General features: G+C 38.7%; 1 protein-coding gene across 14 annotated transcripts in view; it reads left to right on the top strand.

The window, feature by feature from the left end:
* The window catches only part of CACNA1C (calcium voltage-gated channel subunit alpha1 C), a 441,725-nt gene that overhangs the window by 26,467 nt on the left and 395,292 nt on the right, over positions 1-19,966 (top strand). For all 14 annotated transcript variants that reach the window (XM_040594360.1, XM_040594355.1, XM_040594352.1 and 11 more), the window contains exons 2-3: positions 940-1,261; positions 4,830-4,935. In XM_040594360.1, the coding sequence (XP_040450294.1) occupies positions 940-1,261; positions 4,830-4,935 (428 nt within the window). The remainder of the gene's footprint in view (positions 1-939; positions 1,262-4,829; positions 4,936-19,966) is intronic.

Raw genomic sequence — 19,966 nt, 5'->3', positions numbered from 1 at the left:
GAAACAATGGAACAATTGCACTAGCTTGAAAGGGTGACTTTTTTTTTTAAACTACTAAGACCTTCTAAATATCAGCCATATGCCATCTGAAATACCTATTCTATCATCATGATTTGGCAAAAGCATATACTTCCTCAGTTTTGGCTAAAGAGGTGTAAAACTTGGAACTGCTAGGTCTTAGCATTCTTGTTAATACTTTGAAAGTAAGTCTTACTCCATTGATTTCAATAGTTCATCTGTCTTAAAATCAGTTTATCAGGATAAGGACTCTGTTCCAGTTTCTAAATATATGTTGGTTGGCCTAAACTATCTGCACAGCATCCTATAGAGCACAAAAGCTACAGTTTCTGCTTTGGTATACCTTGTAGTCAGGTTATTCTTGGGCTTATACATACGTGTATATTGCAGAGAGAATTAAACTCGTTGTTAAAAAATTATTTATCTTGAGGTAATCTTGAAAACATAAGGATTTTTGTGATGGGGTTTGAGTATCTCATTTGGGTGCTTTGCTATGTACTAAATAGCGTAGTGCTGCATGTCTGTGGTGAAGTGATGAGAACTAGCCTCATCTTTTGAGCTTTCAAACAATCCAAGTTGCAAAATGTGTGGGTAAAAACGGACCGTTTCTTTTCTGTGAATCCCTGGAGACTGTATTGATTGGAGGCACTTCTAACAGCTTAGTGTCCATTGGGTCTTGTTGGGAGACTGTTGCAAGACAAATGCTTGCATAGTAGCATTACTTTAAAATGAAGAACTTGAATTGGAGGAATAAGCCGGTAGTAAGTGGATACCCTATACTTAACCTTAGCTCTTGCTTTTACTGATACTTAACATTACTGATACTTAAGATATTAAAAAACACTATTTCTCTTTTCTGTTGCTTAAAAAATATCTTCACAAATTTCTGGTTTGTTTGTTTGTTTTTTTCCCCTTTCACAGGTTCCAACTATGGGAGTCCCCGTCCAGCTCATGCCAACATGAATGCCAATGCAGCTGCAGGGCTTGCCCCAGAGCATATCCCTACTCCAGGGGCAGCGCTGTCCTGGCAAGCTGCAATTGATGCTGCCAGGCAAGCCAAACTGATGGGTAGTGCTGGCAATGCAACAATATCCACAGCTAGCTCCACACAGAGGAAACGGCAGCAGTATGGAAAACAGAAAAAACAGGGTACTACCACAGCTACACGTCCTCCCCGAGCACTGCTGTGTTTAACACTGAAAAATCCCATCCGGAGGGCATGCATCAGCATCGTCGAATGGAAATATCCTTTTTGATGTTCTCATTTGGAAAAGAGCAAATTGTTTGTGCACATCAGGCGCTATTCATAAGTGTGAAGAAATCAATACATTAAGTTGAAAGGCACCACTGGGAGTTTAAAGTACACAAATAGTTTCTGATGTCTTTACTGAGATCATTTATGTTGGGGTTAAAAAAGTAGTTTAGGACTGGAGCCTTAACTATACTCTTGTGTAAGACACCACTAGAAATTTAAATGATAAAGGTTAGATATTTGAGGCCAGAATTGAACTGAGACTATGGGATTGACAGCAGCTGCTGGTGTTCCCTTTTTTTTTATCCCGCCCAGCACTCCGATAGGTGCCACCAGTTAAACAGCTCTGATACTTTGAATCATATACTTTTTTTTGTTAAAAATGTGGCATCACAATTTCTACAGTATGGAGAAAAGAATGCGACAAAAGGAGGAGAAGAAAACCCAAACGTATGCATAAGATCCTGAAACAGGGCTAAGGTCTGTTAATTATATTGGAATTCCACTTAAACTAATAAGGCTTACTAATGTATGGTAAGAGATAATGGTTATTTAGAAGCAGGGGAAAAGACAGGCAGTAAAAGTAATGCTGCAACATGTACAAATGCAGTACAGGGACAGATCTAGTAATCTGAACAGAGACAGACTGCATTACAGGTGATGGATGATAACCACTGACACACAACTGCAGAGTGTAAGGGTCAGTGCTGCTTCCCTGGAAAGTCAGTGAGAGTTTGGCCATTGGTTTCATCACATGGAAGGAGCAAAGCCTTTTTATTCACCCCAGTCTGATCATCACAAGCTGGAATTTGAGAATTTGGTGTGAAACACAAACTGAAATAAAATATACCTCCCTGTCCTCCCCAAAGAGAAACCAAGACTAAGCCTGAACAGTAATTGTCAGTACATCATAAAGCTAATAGGGTCCTTCAGCAAATGCAAAAGAAAAAGCATGTTGTTAGGCATAGATAAGCATGTCAAGGGAAGGCAGTACATAACTTGGCAGTAGTTAATATGATGAAAAATGAATGATAGCATTTAAGACAATGTGATAATATTGTTCCTTTGGGGTCTGGTGGGATGTTAGAAAGATGAAAACAGAATATGAGTATATTAGGTCTTGCTGATGTGGACGTATTTTTCAGATGAAGAACTTGTTAAAAATGCTCCTGTCAATTCTTAAATGTCCTTAAAATACCTGCCTGCCTATTCCTTTCTTCTTCAGATGCTAATTTTTAATCCCCCTGATTAAGTTTGCTACTTTTTATCCCTTCTGGCATAGCTCTGATACTTTAAACATAAGATGATGGATGATGACTAACAGGATGAAGCTGAATATTGGTTTACTTGCCAGCACCCCAGTAACCACATGTCTTTAAAGAAAGAGCACAGAGTGACATTTGATAAATGAATAAGATCAGCAATGAATGATGGGAATAATGTGTTGTAACACAGGATACAGCACTGCTGAGATCAAGAGAGGACCAAACAATGCGATTAAAGCAATCCAAAGGTGCTGATGCTTGCAGTGTTTTGTATTGTTTTAGGTGAGTTGATGGAAGTATTTTTTTCCATCAAAACCTCTCATTGGACATGTAGTGTTTATAGCTGTGAAACACTTCGATGACAAGTAACGATGTCAAAGAATTGTGATAAGGTTTAATTTCATTCTGCACTCTGTCTTTTCCTAATTGCTAAAAACTACTGAGAATAGCTTAGCTTAATTTGCTGAACCACTGAAGTCTAAGCATAGTAGATATTAAACAAATATCACATGGTAGTTTTGTTGTGTTTCTTACACGAACATTATAGAGTTCAGAGGCTGAAGGTGCCATTGCATATAAGAAGTGAAATGAGGTAATTGCCTTATTTTGCAAAGATTTAGTTGTGTACTTAATTTTCTGCTTTGTATGTACTGTATTTATAGATTTTATACTATTTTACTGTGCATAAAAAGAAATAGAAAATATGCATAAACAGTGATATGTTAATAGCTAATAATCCTGTCAAAACCAAAAAGTCTAAGGAAAAAAGTGATTAAGAGAAGGAAAGCCTATGGAAATTCAGGTCTTCATGCAGCAAACACTATATATACAGCCTGGGGTTTCTGAGAAGTCCCTTTGATTTCACATGTAATCTCCCTGCCCTAATCTGTTCTTCCTCCATATTATCATATATCTCCTACTATTTGAAGGTTTAAGCATGGCAGCCTGTCAAATTTGGAATCCTTTGACTTTTCCATATGTGAAATGTAGAACATATCTGAGTGTACACAGTGGTCAGGTGCCTGGGATTTGTGTATGTCTTGCAGTTCAGGCTGCTGCACATCCCAATCTCCAATTCTTTCCTGCTAAAACCTGCTGAGAACAGTAGTCAGCTGACCAAAATCATACATGCTGTGTTGACATTTGCTGCAAAGCCAGTCCTATGGTAGGTAAATTCATGCTCAAATGCACCCGATGGCGCAGGTTAAACTTGGCAATCTCCCTGTCCTATCCTGCTCTTCATTTCCCTCTGGAGCACTGGCGAGTTATCAGAGAGCTAGCTTCCAGGATATTCCTGAAGGCAAGTAAATGTAGACAGACTGTAAGTCTGGTCTCCAGTCTGAGTTTGGAAACATTTCACAGCAATTAAGGTTAAGGAGTCCACTGAAGAAGATTAAGTACAGTGCAGCAAACTGGACAGTAGAAAAATGCCCTTTGATTCCAATGGACAGTCCAGTGGAGCATCAAGGTTGTACAGGATTTGTTTGTGGAACACCCCAAATGTTTGGGATTTTTTCCCTAATAAATTTGATGCCTGGCTGAAATGCTTCTGAATTGGTGCTAGCTTCTCTGTCGTAAGGAACTCTTAGGTTCCTGGTGTCCCTAATATACTGTGTGGGCACATTTGTTTTCCCTATGATGCCAAATAAAATGCAAATAGAAAAAGAAATGCTCCTTCAAATAACTTTTAAGCAAAACAAGTATACATGGAAATGTGCATATTTTTGACAAAGGCACTTTTTTAACTTTTAAACATCTTCTAACTGAATCTATGCATGTATTTCTCGGGCCCTTGCATTAACTTTGAGATATGAGACACAGAGAGATTGAGAAAGGGATAAAAAAAATACAAACCCAACAACAACAAAAACCCCCAAAACTTTTGTTAAAATTATTTTAGGGTTTGTAAATGCAGATGGAAGAGACCAAGAGAAACTAATTGTAAGATGAAAGATGACAGTCCTAGAACAGGCTTCTGCTATTAAAAATAGTACAGCCACACTTGAAGGAAAATAGGGAAAATGCAATCTAAATAAATAAAAGAAGAAAAAACTTATAAGAAATCTGTGTTTACTCTGGCACGCGACTGGCCTACACTGCTTTTGACATATTAGGAAGATTCTTGGCTGGGAGCTCCTAAAAGCACTTAAAAAGGCATGTGTTTCTTTTCAGAATATAAGGGGCTTGGAATGTTTTCTTTAAACAGAATTCTTATAAATCTTTTTTGTTGGTGGTTTTTTTATTTTATTTGTGTGTGCACATTTTGGAACAATTTCCTTAACTCCATTCCTCAGACCATTTGAAATAATTATATTACTGACTATTTTTGCCAATTGTGTGGCCTTAGCTATCTATATCCCCTTTCCAGAAGATGATTCCAATGCCACCAATTCCAATCTGGTAAGTCCTTGATAGTGTTTAGTCTTACTATTTTGAAAGTTCTTTTTGACTATGACCAGAGAGACTGTTGAAGTTAGGGAACATAAATATATTCACCAAAGATGAGAATGTAATAAAGTAAAAATTGGTTTTGAGTGCTATGTCTCCTCTATGCGTGTTACCACATGTTTCAATTGAGTTGGTTTCAGAAAAGAATGTTCCAAAAATTGCACAGGTTCTGTATGTGATGTTTTGGTTAACAAATTTCTGCATGCTGCAAAAGTGCTTGGTAAGTTTTAAACTGCAGGTATTTGTGGAAGTAATCTTTTAATCATGGATTCTGTGGTGGTTTTTTGTCTTAAAAAGTGCCAAAGTGTGAAATTATACTGTCCTCTCAGGTGATACATGAGAGCACAGCTTGATGACTTATTTCAAGGAAGTACATTAATGCTTGCATTTCACAGATCTGTGTGTTTAATTGAACAATGTTTGTGGCTTTGGCATTTTTCTGGTGGTTTTTTTTTCTCCTTTTCCCCTCTTGTTGGGAGATTATAGCATTTCCTCTGTCACCACTGATGCTAATGTTGGTACTTTGGGATAGAGCTGTTCGTGTACGAAAGTGAGAGTGTTTAATTTTTGGCTTAGCATGAAGTCATAGCAAAGAATTCTGTAAGGGCACAGCACAAACCAGCTCTGAATGCAGTTAACTGAATTAGCAAAAGACATTTTTCTTCCTTTCAAATATGTTAAAGAATCTCCTACTCGTCTGGCTGGATCAGGATGAAAACTTGCTCCCAGAGTTTAAGAGTTGGGATGCTCTTTTCTGATTAAAATTTACTGAGACGTTAGAAATTTTAGAGCAACAGAGGAGGAAAACAAAAGCCATAGTTCTATAGTAGGGATAACTGGGATGGCTGACAGACATTGCAATTAAAATGATCCATGTGGTTCTTCTAAGTCAGTCATTAGATTAAATATCTCTTGAAGTTGTATAAAAACAAATAGTGCACTTCGGGACTTTGGAACAGTACTTCTGTGTTTAAAAAGAAAAAACCCAACCAAAATCCCAAAACAACAACCCCCCCCCCAAAAAAAAAAAAAAAAAATATTGTAGTGTAGTGCTTTTCCACTGTAATTTCTTTAAAGTTTAAAAATAGGAGCAGGAGGAAATAAGTTGTTGTTAACTTTTAATTATTCTCTATATTTACAGAATATGTGAGTTGGTTTTGTTTCTCTTTTATTGCTGTCTCTTTGTTAGCTTGACATGGTGTTTAACAGTGATGAATTGTGTGGTGTGTGTGTTTAAATTGCTTCAGCATGGTACCTTTCAAAAACAGATATCTTTTATTAAAAAAAGCAAATTCAATTGATCCTCTAGCAATGAAAGACAGAATGTTGTTTATTGCACGTTCTGACTTGCATGGTTGAAGGAGGAAAAAGAAGCAGAGGTGAAGGTTAGAGGTCTCTTAATTTGTCTTGAGTTTAATTGGGTGTGGGTATTTGCCTTATTTCAGTCGGGAGACTGCTGGCTAATACTGTTAGGAATATATTCATAATTGAATGAGGTGTATTGAAACTGTTCTACTGTAAGAAAACATATGCATCTTGTGAGCGGAGCTGCTATTCCGCATCTGTTTTCCAAGATATCTTTTGTATCGTTTGGTCAATCTATCAAAACACACTTGTTATTTGTGAGTAGGATTTAAAAAATCCCAGCCAAGCAAGAAATACTATCTTAGGAAAGTTTAGAAATGTTATAGCCTTAAGGATGAGGAGGCATTGTTAATTTATATAAATAAGCTATAAGCTATTTCACAGAAGTAAGGGGAAAAGAAAGTAAAATGGGGAGTCTGCTTGACTGCACTTTTTTCCTTGGGTCTTAATGCAAAAAAGTAATTAAAAACAGAAAATGGGACTTGCACTAGTGGAATTAAAACTTTCTTCTACACTATAGATCAAACCCTGGAACTCTGACTGCTCAGTAGCCTTCGGTTCTGTGATCTGTTAGTCCCTGTTTGTGGTTGTTGGATTTTGTGTGTTTTGGTTGCGGTTTGTTGTTGTTTTCTTGGGGTGATATACATATATCTTGGCATGTATATACTGCTGTTGGGAAACACACTTCTTGAGTGTATGTCATGTGCTGCATTCCAAAACTTTTCACAGAACTGTGAAGAGTTGTATGTCATGATTAGCGAGTAAAGTACTGAGTAATAGGCTGGGGAAGTAGAGGCAAATGGGCAAGATAAGGGTGAAAAAATGTTAGTTGTGTTTTGGAATGGTGTTTTTGAATGGGATGAAAGAACAGATGAAACTTGGAGTTAAAGAAAAGCTATTTCAGATGGCAGGCACTGCAAAAGAGTGGGACTTGGCTCTTAAAGGGCCAAACTATACATGGAAGCCACTAGAAAGAAGCTGGGGTTAATAATATTTTCCTGTAAAAGGTTATGTACTCACATGATTATTTTTTTCCTACCTGTGAACATGTATTTTGCAATCAGATTTACTTTGTAGCCATGAAGTATAGAGCTCCAAAGGTTAAAACTGAAATTGAAAAGGAGTGTATGTCTGCGGTGCGTGCACTTAGTTTAATAGTGTGCACAGATGTGTGTACTGTGCAGAAGTGTGAGTCTGACCAAATGTATACAGAATCTTCTTAGCTGCCCAGAAGAAACTTTCACTTCTGTAGGAGCTCTTGATTAATTTCCATTCTGCAATTTAGGTTTTTTTAGGGGTAATGCTACCACAGAAACTCCCACATCCCTGATTTCCTTGAATCATCCCTAACTTCCTGAGACATGGAGAATCTATCTACAGAAAGCATATGATCAATAGTAACTGTTTCACAGAGTCTGAAAGTGACACAACAGTTTTCCAATAAGCTGCACTTTTCCCTTAGGGTCCAAGTATTCCTGCTCTAAGGTTTCATCATAACTTTTAAAAAAATGTTTTCTTTGGGGGTTGAGGTGAAAATTCAATCGATGTTTTTAACAAGCTAATGGAGTAGAGGGTGGGGAGACAAAAATAAAGGAATCCTAAATTGTGCAAGTGGTTGCCTTTCCTCTGTAAAAGCAGAAAAATGATAGCTAAATAATGTTGTAATAAATAATTGCTCTATACAAATTTCAAAGATGTAATCAGCCATTGGTCAAATAGCGCATACTTATTACTGTATGTCTTCTATGGAAGCCTTGAAGAGATACATGCCTCATTTGCCTGTACAAAACCAGTAACCTATAGCCATATCTCCATTTTAGTAAGCCTTGTATTTAGGTGCAAGACCTATTTGATATGATGCCACAGTAATGAGTATAAGCATTGAAACTAAATACAGAAGAGTCCAATAAATAATTCCCTCCCTTTTTGTGTTAGTAAGGAATTGTGATTAGCTGTTATGTATTACAAGTTTAGGCCAAATACCACACAGATGTTCAGACTGCTTCTCTGCAATCTGGCTTCCTATAATAATAATTCCTATAAATCCTCAAGCCATTTTTATCAAGTCTACGGATTGTAACTTGGACTGTGAAGCACTTGCATTTTTCAAATGTACGCTTATGCTAAAACCCAGATTTTGTGTTTTTATGCTCACTGCAGTGTCTTTATCACTGGCTTCAAGAAAAATGCATAGTAATAACAAATGCTTGAAATTGGCTTCAGTAGTTTTTGTTTCACTTCTGCAGTGTACTCGCACAAATGGAGAGGAGTTGCACCCAATGGTGCAAAATTTTTTTTTGGTATTAATGAACTCTGCTGAGATTTTGCATGAATTTAGAAGTAAGGACAGGTCATGTGTGACCCTGTGCAAAGAACAGTTATGTAGTCTCTTTGTGCAGTCAGGAAAATTGGAGCTAGTTTGAAGGGAATTAAAGTTAGCCAGCTGTAACTGATATAGTGGCTTTCTGCTTGTTATTTCTGCAATTATGCATTAGAATAGAGATAACATACATTTAGGAATAAAACTATAGACTGCCTAAGAGAGGAAGTTGAGAAGAAAATGCTTCTGTCACTTTACTGGCAATTGTAAATGGCACAAGCCTGGTCAACGTCACAGCATGGCGATAGCATAATGAGGTTAAGACCAAGGTTTACAGTGTGATCTGTGGAAGATGACTCAGTCAGTTGTTTGTTTTGGAAGAATAGCAGGAGAAGATTCCTTGTGTTGTTTTGATAGCTCTGCTTTCCCTCCCTCATCCTTATTACAGGAAGGTCCCTGCCTCATCCTTATTACAGGAAGGAAATCCTGTTGTACACTAGTTAATTTTTTTTTTAAATCTCTTGTGTTTATAGATGAGCTTATAATGGGATGTCACCTTCAGACTAATTTATTAAACGTGAAACAGGACCCTGTAAAGGATGAGATTTCTGCTTGATTGTTGGTGTTTGTGTTTGTGTGAATGCCTACCTATGGAAAAGGGGCTTGCCCTTCAGGAAGGTATGGCTGCTCTATTAACTGGTGATTATGGTAGTATCCACCTGAGCAGGTGGTTCTTGTACAAAAAAAAGAAAGTGTTTTTGATCTTTTTGCATTTGCAGCAGACTGATGCAATAGGTGTGGATGTGGTGCTATATATATGTATTACATTTCTAGATACTGGTATAACAAACCAGTATTTTTTTTTATATCAGAGAATTCTGGAGTCAGTATATTGAAGTCTCCATTTTTCTTGTGCAAAGTCAGAAATTGTTAGAGAGCAAAGTGGGGGTGAAGGGGTCAGAAAAAGAAAGAATGGGCCCTCTGGATGAGGCTAAGGAAGACTACTGCACAAAAGCTTTTGGTTCTGTCATTGCTATTGCCCTCCTTTGTGACAGTTCTCAACTAGTAAGTGAATACAGTAATGAGCTATGCTAGCATTAGGGGTGAGGTGCAGGGCAGGATAGAGTGGATACCAAGATAATAAGCTCTGATAGGTTTATTAGCTTGGGCCTCATGCCAGGATGGTTACAGCTGGGGGAAGTTACAGAATTTGAAAAGTGAGGAGTAAGCAACAGAAGCTGGAAGAGAAGAGCTGAGGAGACTGGAAGGGGACTGGAATCAGGACAAGAAGAAAGGTGTTTGTTCTGAAAAATCCTTGAGGACTTTCTCCAGAAAGATTGCAAACCACTGACCTGTGGGATGCTAAGGAAGATGAATAGATAGAATTTAAGCTTAGCATTTCCCAAAGTCCTCAGAAGTCCTGCCTCTGGCAGAGAGAGGCTGATACTCAGCATCTCTAGCGTAGTAAAGCACAGGGTGGAAGAATAAGCATTGGGTTTGAGAGGAAGACATTCAAGCTTGTCTGCTGGTTCTGGTGTTGGCAAACTATGTGTCCTTGGGTAAATTGCTGTCTCAATTTTTCCATCTGTAAAGTAGGTTGGTTACTGCTTTCATGAAGGTAGTTAGTGCCGTACATCACACAGACCATTATAAGCAGCGCTGTGGAAAAGACTGTCAAGAAAAGAATAAAATCTGTAGCAATCATTTTCAAGCTGGTGGTCACTAACTGAACAAGAAGGGTAAAAGGTAGGATGGAGACCTCATTTCTTTGTACTGTCGGGGGCAGAATTTAATTACCGCAGAGAAGCATGTGGGTCTGCATTGTCACAGTTTGCTCATGTGTGTTGAATTAATTTGAAGGGGACTCAACTTTTGGTGCTTAAGTTTGCAGTCCTTGTATCTTTAACATAGTGGTGTTACTTTCTAGGTTTTGTGAAGATGAAACTGGTAAAGCAGAGATTAAGACCTATATGTGTTACTAGCAGGACCAGACCTGTTATGTTTTCTGGGCAGATCTCTGCCACTTGATTTGTCTGGGTAATCATTAGTGGTATGAGGTGGTTCTCTGTGTTGAACAGGTGAGGATAGGATTGGGAAAGTTTGGCAGAGGGATTCAGAGGTGTTTGCCCACAACAGAGGAACAGAGGATTCTATTCCAGGGTCTGGACATGAAGGTACTCAAAAGGCTCTTCTGTATTGGTATTTTGCTGTAGAAAAAGGACTTTTTCTGGCTCTTTCTTCCAATAATGCTTCCTTCTGAACCTCCTCCCATCTCAGCTGTAGTTGTCTGGGCTATAACTCTTCCTCAGTTCTGCCATTTCTGTTGTTTTTCTTTAGTGGACTTAGAGTCCATACGTCAGGTTTCTTATCTTTCTACCACTTCATTAGCAGTTTTCTGTCCTGCACAGGGCTTGCTGTTGAGTCCCGATCAAATCCCAGCCTTCTGCTTCTCTTCATACCAGTTGGTTCCAGTGTCCTCACCCAGTCTGTGCTGATTGTTTACCATCTCTTGATCTGCTCTGAGATTTCTCATGTCTGTGTGACCCATTTTTGTCGCTTTTTTAATTCACTATCTTTGCCAAGTAATTTTTCTCCTTCCAGTCCAGCTTCCATCAGACCTGTGTTTTTGCTTTCCCCTTTTACTCCTAACTGCAGTTTTCCCTCCATAGTGGTTTCATTTGTGATTCATTTGATCTCAGTGCTATCCCCACTTAGCTTCAGCTCCCTGACTGCTGCTCTTGCTAATTCTAGTCCACTCCTAAACCTGGTCTCTCTAACCCAGTGCTCCTTCCAGGTGCTGCTTTCTTATTTTCTAGGTCCATTCTCAATGCATTGGTCTCAGTCATCTGTTAAACTGTTTTGCCTGAAATATTGCACAAATAGTCACCCTGAGACAGGAGCCAGCTTGAACTGTAGTATTTAATTGGTAAAATCACAATTAAAAGCAGTGCAAAACAGTATCTTAATAATGGAAAGTGTTGTGTAGCTTTCACAGAAGTAGCGCTAGAGATTCACCTCTATTATTAACTTCCATATTAAAATGTAAAACAGTGCTTCACTGAATCAGTGAGATACTGGAAAGTGGCATAATAGACTTTCAGAATTATATATAATGCTGTAACGATGTCATTTACGTTATGCAGTATGTAATGTAGTAAAGAGAAGAGGATTTAGAGATACAGACCAAGGGTAAAAAGTAGGTTTCAGATAGGATTTGAAAGAGAAACATGTGCCTTGGAGGCAAAATTCAGCTATTCAGGAAGGTCTGTCCTGGTTTGGAGGAGCTGCAGAGGAAGGACCTTTGTACAAACAGCTACAAGATTGGTAGAAGAAATGGATGATTATATTTGCTTACAGTAGGACTGTAAGTTGAGCAAAAAAAAAAAAATTGTTACACAAACTAGTCCAAGGTTATAGAAATAGTAGTTTAAAATTTGCAGGTTGTATGTTTCTGTGTAAGTGATTTTGAAATTTTAACTATATATTTTGGTTTTGATTGATGGCAAGTTTATTGGTTTAGTCCAAACATTAAGCCATTTATCCAGTTTCTTTAGACAGCTCTGATTACACATAAGGAAAGGGAAAACGGTAAGCTTTCTAAATCTCTGACTTATCAAGTGTGTTTTATAATTTTTTTTTTCAGGTAGTAATTACTGTTGTTTATCAAACATCAAGTTCACTGTAAGATGCCTTTCTTTTTGTTGTGTCCTCTTTTGTTTGTTTTTTTGTTGTTTTGTCCTTGTTCAGAAAAGATAGGAAAATTGTGGAAGCAGGCCAAATAAGAAATTTTAAGTACTGTTGTTTACACTGTAGTCTAATTCCGGCCCCTGCAAAAGTAACACTGTCTTTTAAAAGCAGTGGAGACTTCCAAAATGGCAGATACTTTTTGTATTGCCTTTTTGGTACAAGTATCCTTCTTCCTCTGTAAGTCTGTGGGATATTAGACTTCTGTTAATGAGTTCATCAAAATCCTTTTGATGATGTTAGGAAATAGAAATTCAACAGATGGTTTTACATATGATCTCTGGATTCCTTTATGTATAGTTTGTATTTACCATATTCTCAGGTATATATATGTCAGGCAAACTTCCCGTTGACTTCACCGCAGTTTACTTGACTGTCACCAAAATGCATCTACTAATTTAGTGCATGCTATTGACAAACAACTGTTGAAATATGGGGCTTTGCTGACATCTACAAAATCATTGACTCTAAAGGCAATACTCCTTGTGCTTGTGCAAACTAGGAAAAAACCCACCAACTTTTCATAATGCCCTTAGAAATAAAAGAATGGATGTGCTGCTTGCCAAGGGGCAGAATTGCCAGAAGGAAAGAATGTTTTGTATGTTCATCAATGTTTGGACTGGTTATTTCTCTCAAGGACAATTCCTATTTTTTCATGTTTTCTAACTTCTAAATCTTGAGGGTCCCTATGTCATAACAGCTCTGAATGGCAGACAGCCTGTACTTCAAAGCAAGCTAATACCATCCTTAAATTTCACTTTTGAGTAATGCTGGATGACTTACAAATGAGTTTGTCTACAACAGGGGTCCTCAAACTATGGCCCGCAGGCCGGATAAAGCCCCCCAGGGTCCTCAATCTGGCCCCCGGTATTTACAGCCCCCCCCCCCCCCCCCCCCGGGGGTTAGGGGGGAAACCAAGCAGCCGCAGATGACTGCCTGCCACTGCATCCGTGCGCCGGCCCCCTGGTTAAAAAGTATGAGGACCCCTGGTCTACAACCTCAGGGAACAAAATCTCTTTTCTTCTGCAATAACCATGAAAAGCCTATACTTACCAACAATATTTCTCTATTAAGAATATGGTGTTGGAAGCTCACCAGTTAGGGGAAGGCTTCCAGTAAGCAGCAGGAAATACCCGTTAACATCTCTTCAGTATGTTGCATTTCTGGCAGATGCTGGGAAGTTGGCACAGCAGGTTATCTCCTTAAGGCATCCTTAGCATGTTCTGTTTCACTTAAGCCTAGGCAAGGGAGCTCTGGGCCATCTCTGGGCTGCAGTGTTTTTCTAACATTTTGCTAAAACCTTAATAATTTGCGATGGTCTGTGGGACACTAAAGAATGCATATATTCCTTGGTTGAGACACTTCAATGATGTATACCTATAAAGTTTTGTTCATGCGTGATGTGAACAGATGTTTCGATGCTCATAGTGAGCTTACCCATGCAGACCTCAGGCTCTAATGCAGAACACCTGGCCAAAGGAGCATACCTGCTCTTTGGAAACTGTTACCATCCTGTGGTTGCTGGTAGAACAGTTTCTTTAGTCTCTCTGACAGTGGTGTCAGCCCCTTTAGCCCCATGCACTAAATTTGGATTTGGCAATGGCACGAGCAAGATGCCCAGCTCCCACAGTACAAGCTTTCCAAAAGGAGCATGTGGTTCCCCAGCTTGCTGCATTGGCAAGTGTGCAGCTGTTTTTCAGGCTGTCCCGATAAACTTGCACTGATGGAGAATTTGGGGTTTTGAAATTCTTCCTCTTCTGCTGTCTTGCTATTGTCTGTTGCTTGTAAAGTTTATATTTAGGTAGCTTATATCAGAAATTGGAGCAATCATATTTTGCATATGATTATCTACATCTGATATATTGACATATTTTTTCCAGTTAGCAATACATGTGCTTAATCTCTTACTATTACTCTTTGATCTGAAGCATGGTGAATGCTTTTCATGTGGACGTTTTAAAATGTTTTAGTTCTATTACATACCCTCAAATATAAAACCTCACACAAAAGCGGAACTTGCATGTTATTTTATTATTATTATTTTTATCCACTGAATACCACTTACAGTGGTGTTTTCCTTGTGTGGCCTTATTGTTTGTTAGTCACTTAAAAACAAGAATCCCTTTTAAAATGAGATTATGCAGCCAAATGCGGTCACAAAAAGAGTTCTAAAGATCTAGTTGCATAATTGTTTCACAATCTAAACTTGTATTTAAAAACAAACAAACAGAAAGCTTCTCCTCATTATGGTCACCAAGATAATGTCTGAGTCAGAACAAAAGGCACATCAATGCCCTTCAGGAGCAGCTGCCTGAGACGAAAGACTGCAAAATGAAATGACATCAAAGAGAATGAAAAGCTCCTATTCACCTCCTTTAGCTGTTAATGCTAAACCATAACAATGACAAAATAGAATCTCATATACACATAAGATTTTTACTGCTGTAGTGAACAGGTATTGAGGTATTTAACTGTTAAGGATTGTTATTCTCTAGAATAAGGAAATCTGCTGCCTCTGTTCTTTAAAGCCACTGCCGTCCTTTCAACAAAGGGACAGAACTAGAGGATTTCCAGCTTCCCAGTTCTATTAAATGTTTCGGGTGCCTCCTGAGTCCAAGAAGCGGTTTGCACAAATCATGAATAATCATGTGCAACTATAATAATGGAGCAGTACTATATTTTAATCTAGGGTTTTCTATAAAATCTAGTGCTCTATGTCAAAGTAGGTAAAAGTTGGCATCTGCATGTAGATATCTGGGCTGGAAGTGCAGCTGTGGTGTACACCTGATAATGCATTGATTTCTATCAGCAAGAAACTGATAAATCTCCTTTCAAACCTAACAACTTGTATCCTGATTTCTATAAGTCATTAACCATGATTTATTCTTCCCTTATTCAACCTGAACCAGGTTTTAGCTGTGAATCAAGGCACTGAATTTTTTTAGATCTCTTATTTAACATTTTTATTTTATCCTACTTATCATTTGACAATTATATAATTTTTATCCAACTCAGGGGTGATGCTTTCATCTTGACATAAATAAGCTCTTGCTTATAGCAGTTCAAACTCCAGCATTACCTTGTACTTACTCAAATGTTTAACACATTTTACAACTCACTTAAAAATTACATTCCAGTTTCAGCCTCTTTTTTTATAGTTGATATAAATATTAATGTCCAAATCTATTTTTTTTTCTCCGATTTTCATTGTCCTTATGTTAAAACCAGCCCTGCTGCTACTTTGTTTTCCTTTTTAAGCATAAGACTGTTGCATGCAAGTATTTGACGACTGTCCACAGGGGAAAAAGGAAGAAGTAGATGAAGCAAAGCTGAATATTTTAGCCTTTCAGTGGCCGTAAAATATGAGAATGTGTTTGAGTCTTTCAGATGATTGTTCTGTACTGAAGTCTTATGGAGTGAAAGAAAAAGGAGGAAAAAATATATGCTGAAATGTTTGTAACTGTCAGAATGTTTCACTCTCCTAAGTTTTGAGCATGTGCATAGCAGTAACCTCACAGAGGAAATGGCTATATGAGGGACATGGTGTTTTAAAGGTTTAAGGAGGAGGAGCTAACCTAGGGAAAATACAATGCAGTATTTGAGAGATTTGCATGCTGATACAACTATTGAAATATTTGATAAATAACTTTTGAAATTAATTCAGTCCTGGCTGACAGGTCCTTTTGGAAATGTTTACCTTTGCTTTCACATTTCAATACTGTATTGAAAAAGGATACCACAGAGGTATTGATCCCCCTTCCAGAGGAAGAGAGATCACAGCTTGTATTCAAGCAGCTGCTTGTGTGCTTTTCTTCTCTATTCATCTTGGTTACTCAAGTAATTTTCCACAGTAGGCAGGTAACATTGTTGGGCTCTGGTATGAATCTAAAGGAGTATGCTTAAAACAGTCAGCATGTTTTGTGGTTCATTCCCCTCCCTCCACCATCCAGACCTGAACTAACGTGGCTTCCAGCCTGTGTGCCCGCTGCTGCTCTTCAATAAAATACAAAGAAAGGTTTCATTGGATAATAACTTATTATAACATACACATTTTTCCTTTTCTTTAAAGAATAGTACTTTCCAAAGAAGGGTTTTTGAGTCACTGGTTCATCATTATATCTTGGCTATTTTAAAAGGCTCTGTTGAACTAACACATTGAAGCAGAACTTGAAGAGCATGGTTCCACCTTTGCTAGGATCCAGTTCTGAGACCACGTGGGCCTGGGTTATGGATGTTTCTGGGTGATGCTCATAGGAACTCACACCACTGGGAGGCTGTGCAGTTGTCAGAGGTAGGCCTTGTCCCTGTCATTCCCTGTTTTCACCAAAGCACACACTCATAGACACAGACGTTCAGGCTAACAGGCACCAGTCTGGAGGCGCCTCCCTTGTCTCTGTGCAGACACAGCAGCAGCTGCGTGTGTAGGAGTGCCTCTTCCTCTTCCTTGCACCTTCCCTCCTGTCTCACTGGGATGGGTAGCAGGTCCATTTGACAGTCTGTGCAGGAAAGGAGGCTGTTCCACTTTTGAAATAGTGGCAGAGCAGGTAAGGCTTTTCACTGTTCTCCTATGGGTGACTTTTAAGCTTTTGATCAGGAGAGTGGTGAAAATTGCCTCTAATCAATGCATCTGCATATAAGGACAGAGGGCTGAACGCAGCTAAGTACAGTGATAACCACGTTGCTTGGTGTGCCTCTGGCTATAAAAACTGATGTGCCTTTACTGTTCCAGCCCAGAAGGCAAACTGGGCTCAGCAGAGCCTTTGACCTTTTGAAAGCATTAAAATCCATAGGGAGCTGAAAATGATTCCTTATTTGTTGAACTGCTTAAAATAAAGTGGCTTATGACCTCCTGAAAGTATTTCTGACCCTGTGGGACTGGGAAGACACCAAATGGACTATACCACAGCAAGACCCAGAGGTGAGCGCAAGCTCAAATTTGCAGGCAAACTCCGTACATCAGACTATATTGTGAAGTGGGAGATGGTGATCTCAAGCATTTAATCTTGCTTTCCACTGGTTATACAAATTCATGCAGTAATTCCCCTATGAAGAAAAGGGAAGATGTGTATAGTGTATTTGTAAGGGCAACCACAATTCTAATTTAAATCTGCTTGAGAATAATGTAACCTGAAGAAAGATAGAGGTTTTTCTCTTTCCTCCATACATTCTTCTACTACTGTACAAATTTACGTCAAGAATGAAAATGTCCTTCCGAACTCCACGCAAATTCTAACAGACTATGCTTGAGTCATGGCTTAATTATCCCTATTATAAGGACCTTAACTTTTTTCTGTGCTTTCATTGATTCCTGATGATAATTCTTATGGGTTTTTTTTGTCCTGAAAATAATCAACATCATCTTTGAAGGATGGACATTAGAGGTAGACAAAGTTTTCAATAATGCTCCCACTAGCACAGCATAGAAAATTAATAACTCTTCCCTGGTTCAGTTTTTCTCCTTGGGCATCCTAGAATTTTATTAGTCATTTTATCTGAAAAACGTTGCCCTGATGCTTGTGTTCAGTTGACCTTGAATGTGACATGGAAGCAACCCTGGAGAGCTGTTGCTCTCCAATATGTAATGACAGTTTGGCAAGTCTAGCTTACATTCCTTGATCCCAGGCATGTGCCTTTGTTTTTAGCTATGCTGAAACACATTGTTCAATAGTTCCCATTTCTCTGACAAATACACCTAAGCTTGCACTGCTTTAGCAAAACTGGAAGCATCCGGACTGCTCTCCAGTGGTGAGTGTCCCTCAATCAGCTTGCAAACAACATGTGTTTCTTCTGCTGTCTTATGTATGTCTTCTCTTTGTCATACCTGCTGGAACCCCATGTCGTATACAAGTAATTATGCAGTTACTCTGTTCTGCTATCAGTAAATAAGTTTTAATTGGACTAGAGAGCAAGAGAGACCAATTGTGAGCTTTGAGAGTGTTGTATTTATTTGCCATATTAAAACTTGTTATTTTAGATCCCCTGGTCTGAATCAGAAAAGCAAGAACTAAAAGCTTGTAAACAAATCCAGATCCTGCTTCCTAAGACACAGGTGAAAATATATTCTCCCCCATCATACATAAGTGAGAAAAGCAGTGATGACTGTAAAGCAAACATTAAGGGGAAAATGGCCCATAGAATAATGTACAGAAAAAAGCACCAAGTGAATTTTAAAAAGCTCTCATGTTATGCCTGGTCAGCAAGGATTGTACAACGATTTGTTCAGACATTTAATGTCAGGAAAAGAAATCGTTTCTGTTTCAGGATATTTGCCACTTTCTTTACAATAGTGAAATGCTGTATACAGTCCTAAATGTTTTGGAATCTAATCTCATCATGTCCATCAAATGACCATGCTCGAGGTATTTATTGATGAGGCTGGATAAATCCTAGCTGAAGAGAACACCACTTGTCATGGAGTGAGTAAAATCCTGGGCATGATGCCAGACTTTCAGGGATGATTTTGCCTTGATGGCATATAGTGATTTATACTTGTCTTTGCTTCCATCACTGAATGCTGGAACAGGGAGAAGGGAGGAAAAAGGAAAGCAAAAGCACTGTATTTTCACAGGGATGTTATTTACTTAAATATTAAAATCTTCTCATTGCCTCAGTATTTTCTGAGGGGGGACAAAGTAGACTTCTAACTTAATTTGAAATTATATAGTCTGTGCAAAACATGAATTGGATATGATGGTTGTGATGACTCTTTCTCACCCTAAATTATTTTTTTTTGATGCTGAAATACTCCTAATCCTGTGACACAAGAAGCTAGTTTATGTTAAATAATCGTAGACTGGACTACTGATAAATAGGCTGAGTTCTTGGTAGAATTTTTCTTGTTACTCAGTGATGTTTTCTTTCAGTGAGAAAAAGTTCATTTTCCAGTCTGCTTTCAGTGAATCATGGTGTCATGGTTTAACCCTGGCTGGCAACCAAGCACCACGCAGCTGCTCACTCACTCCCTCCTCACCCAGAGGGATGAGGAGGAGAATTGGAAAGTAGAACTTGAGGGCTGAGATAAGAACAATCTAATAGGTAAAGCAAAAGCTGTGCACACAAGCAAAGTGAAGCAAAGCAAGGAATTAATACACTACTGTCCATGGGCAGGCAGGTGTTCCGCCATCTCCAGGAGAGCCGGACTCCATCGTGCCTAACAGTTACTCGGGAAGACAAACGCCATAATACCAGATGTCCCTACCTTCCTTCTTCTTCCCCCAGTTTATATACTCAGCATGACACCATATGGTATGGAATGCCTCTTTGGCTAGTTCAGGTCACCTGTCCCACCTGTGTCCCCTCCCAATTTCCCCTGCCCCTCCAGCCCTCGGGCTGGCAGGGCCCAAGGAACTAAAAGGTCCTTGACTTGGTATAAGCATTACCCAGCAACAACTAAAACCAGCAGTGTGTTACCAACATTGTCCTCACATCAAATCCAAAACACAGCACTGCACCAGCTACTAAGAAAATTAACCCTATCTCAGCTGAAGCCAGGACACATAGAGAAGTCTATACAACTTAAAGATGGAAAATGACCAACACGTGGAAGCCTTTTAT

The sequence above is a fragment of the Falco naumanni genome, chromosome 5 (genome assembly GCF_017639655.2).
Source record: "Falco naumanni isolate bFalNau1 chromosome 5, bFalNau1.pat, whole genome shotgun sequence".
NCBI lineage: Eukaryota > Metazoa > Chordata > Aves > Falconiformes > Falconidae > Falco > Falco naumanni.
This window is presented reverse-complemented; position numbering and strand designations above follow the sequence as displayed.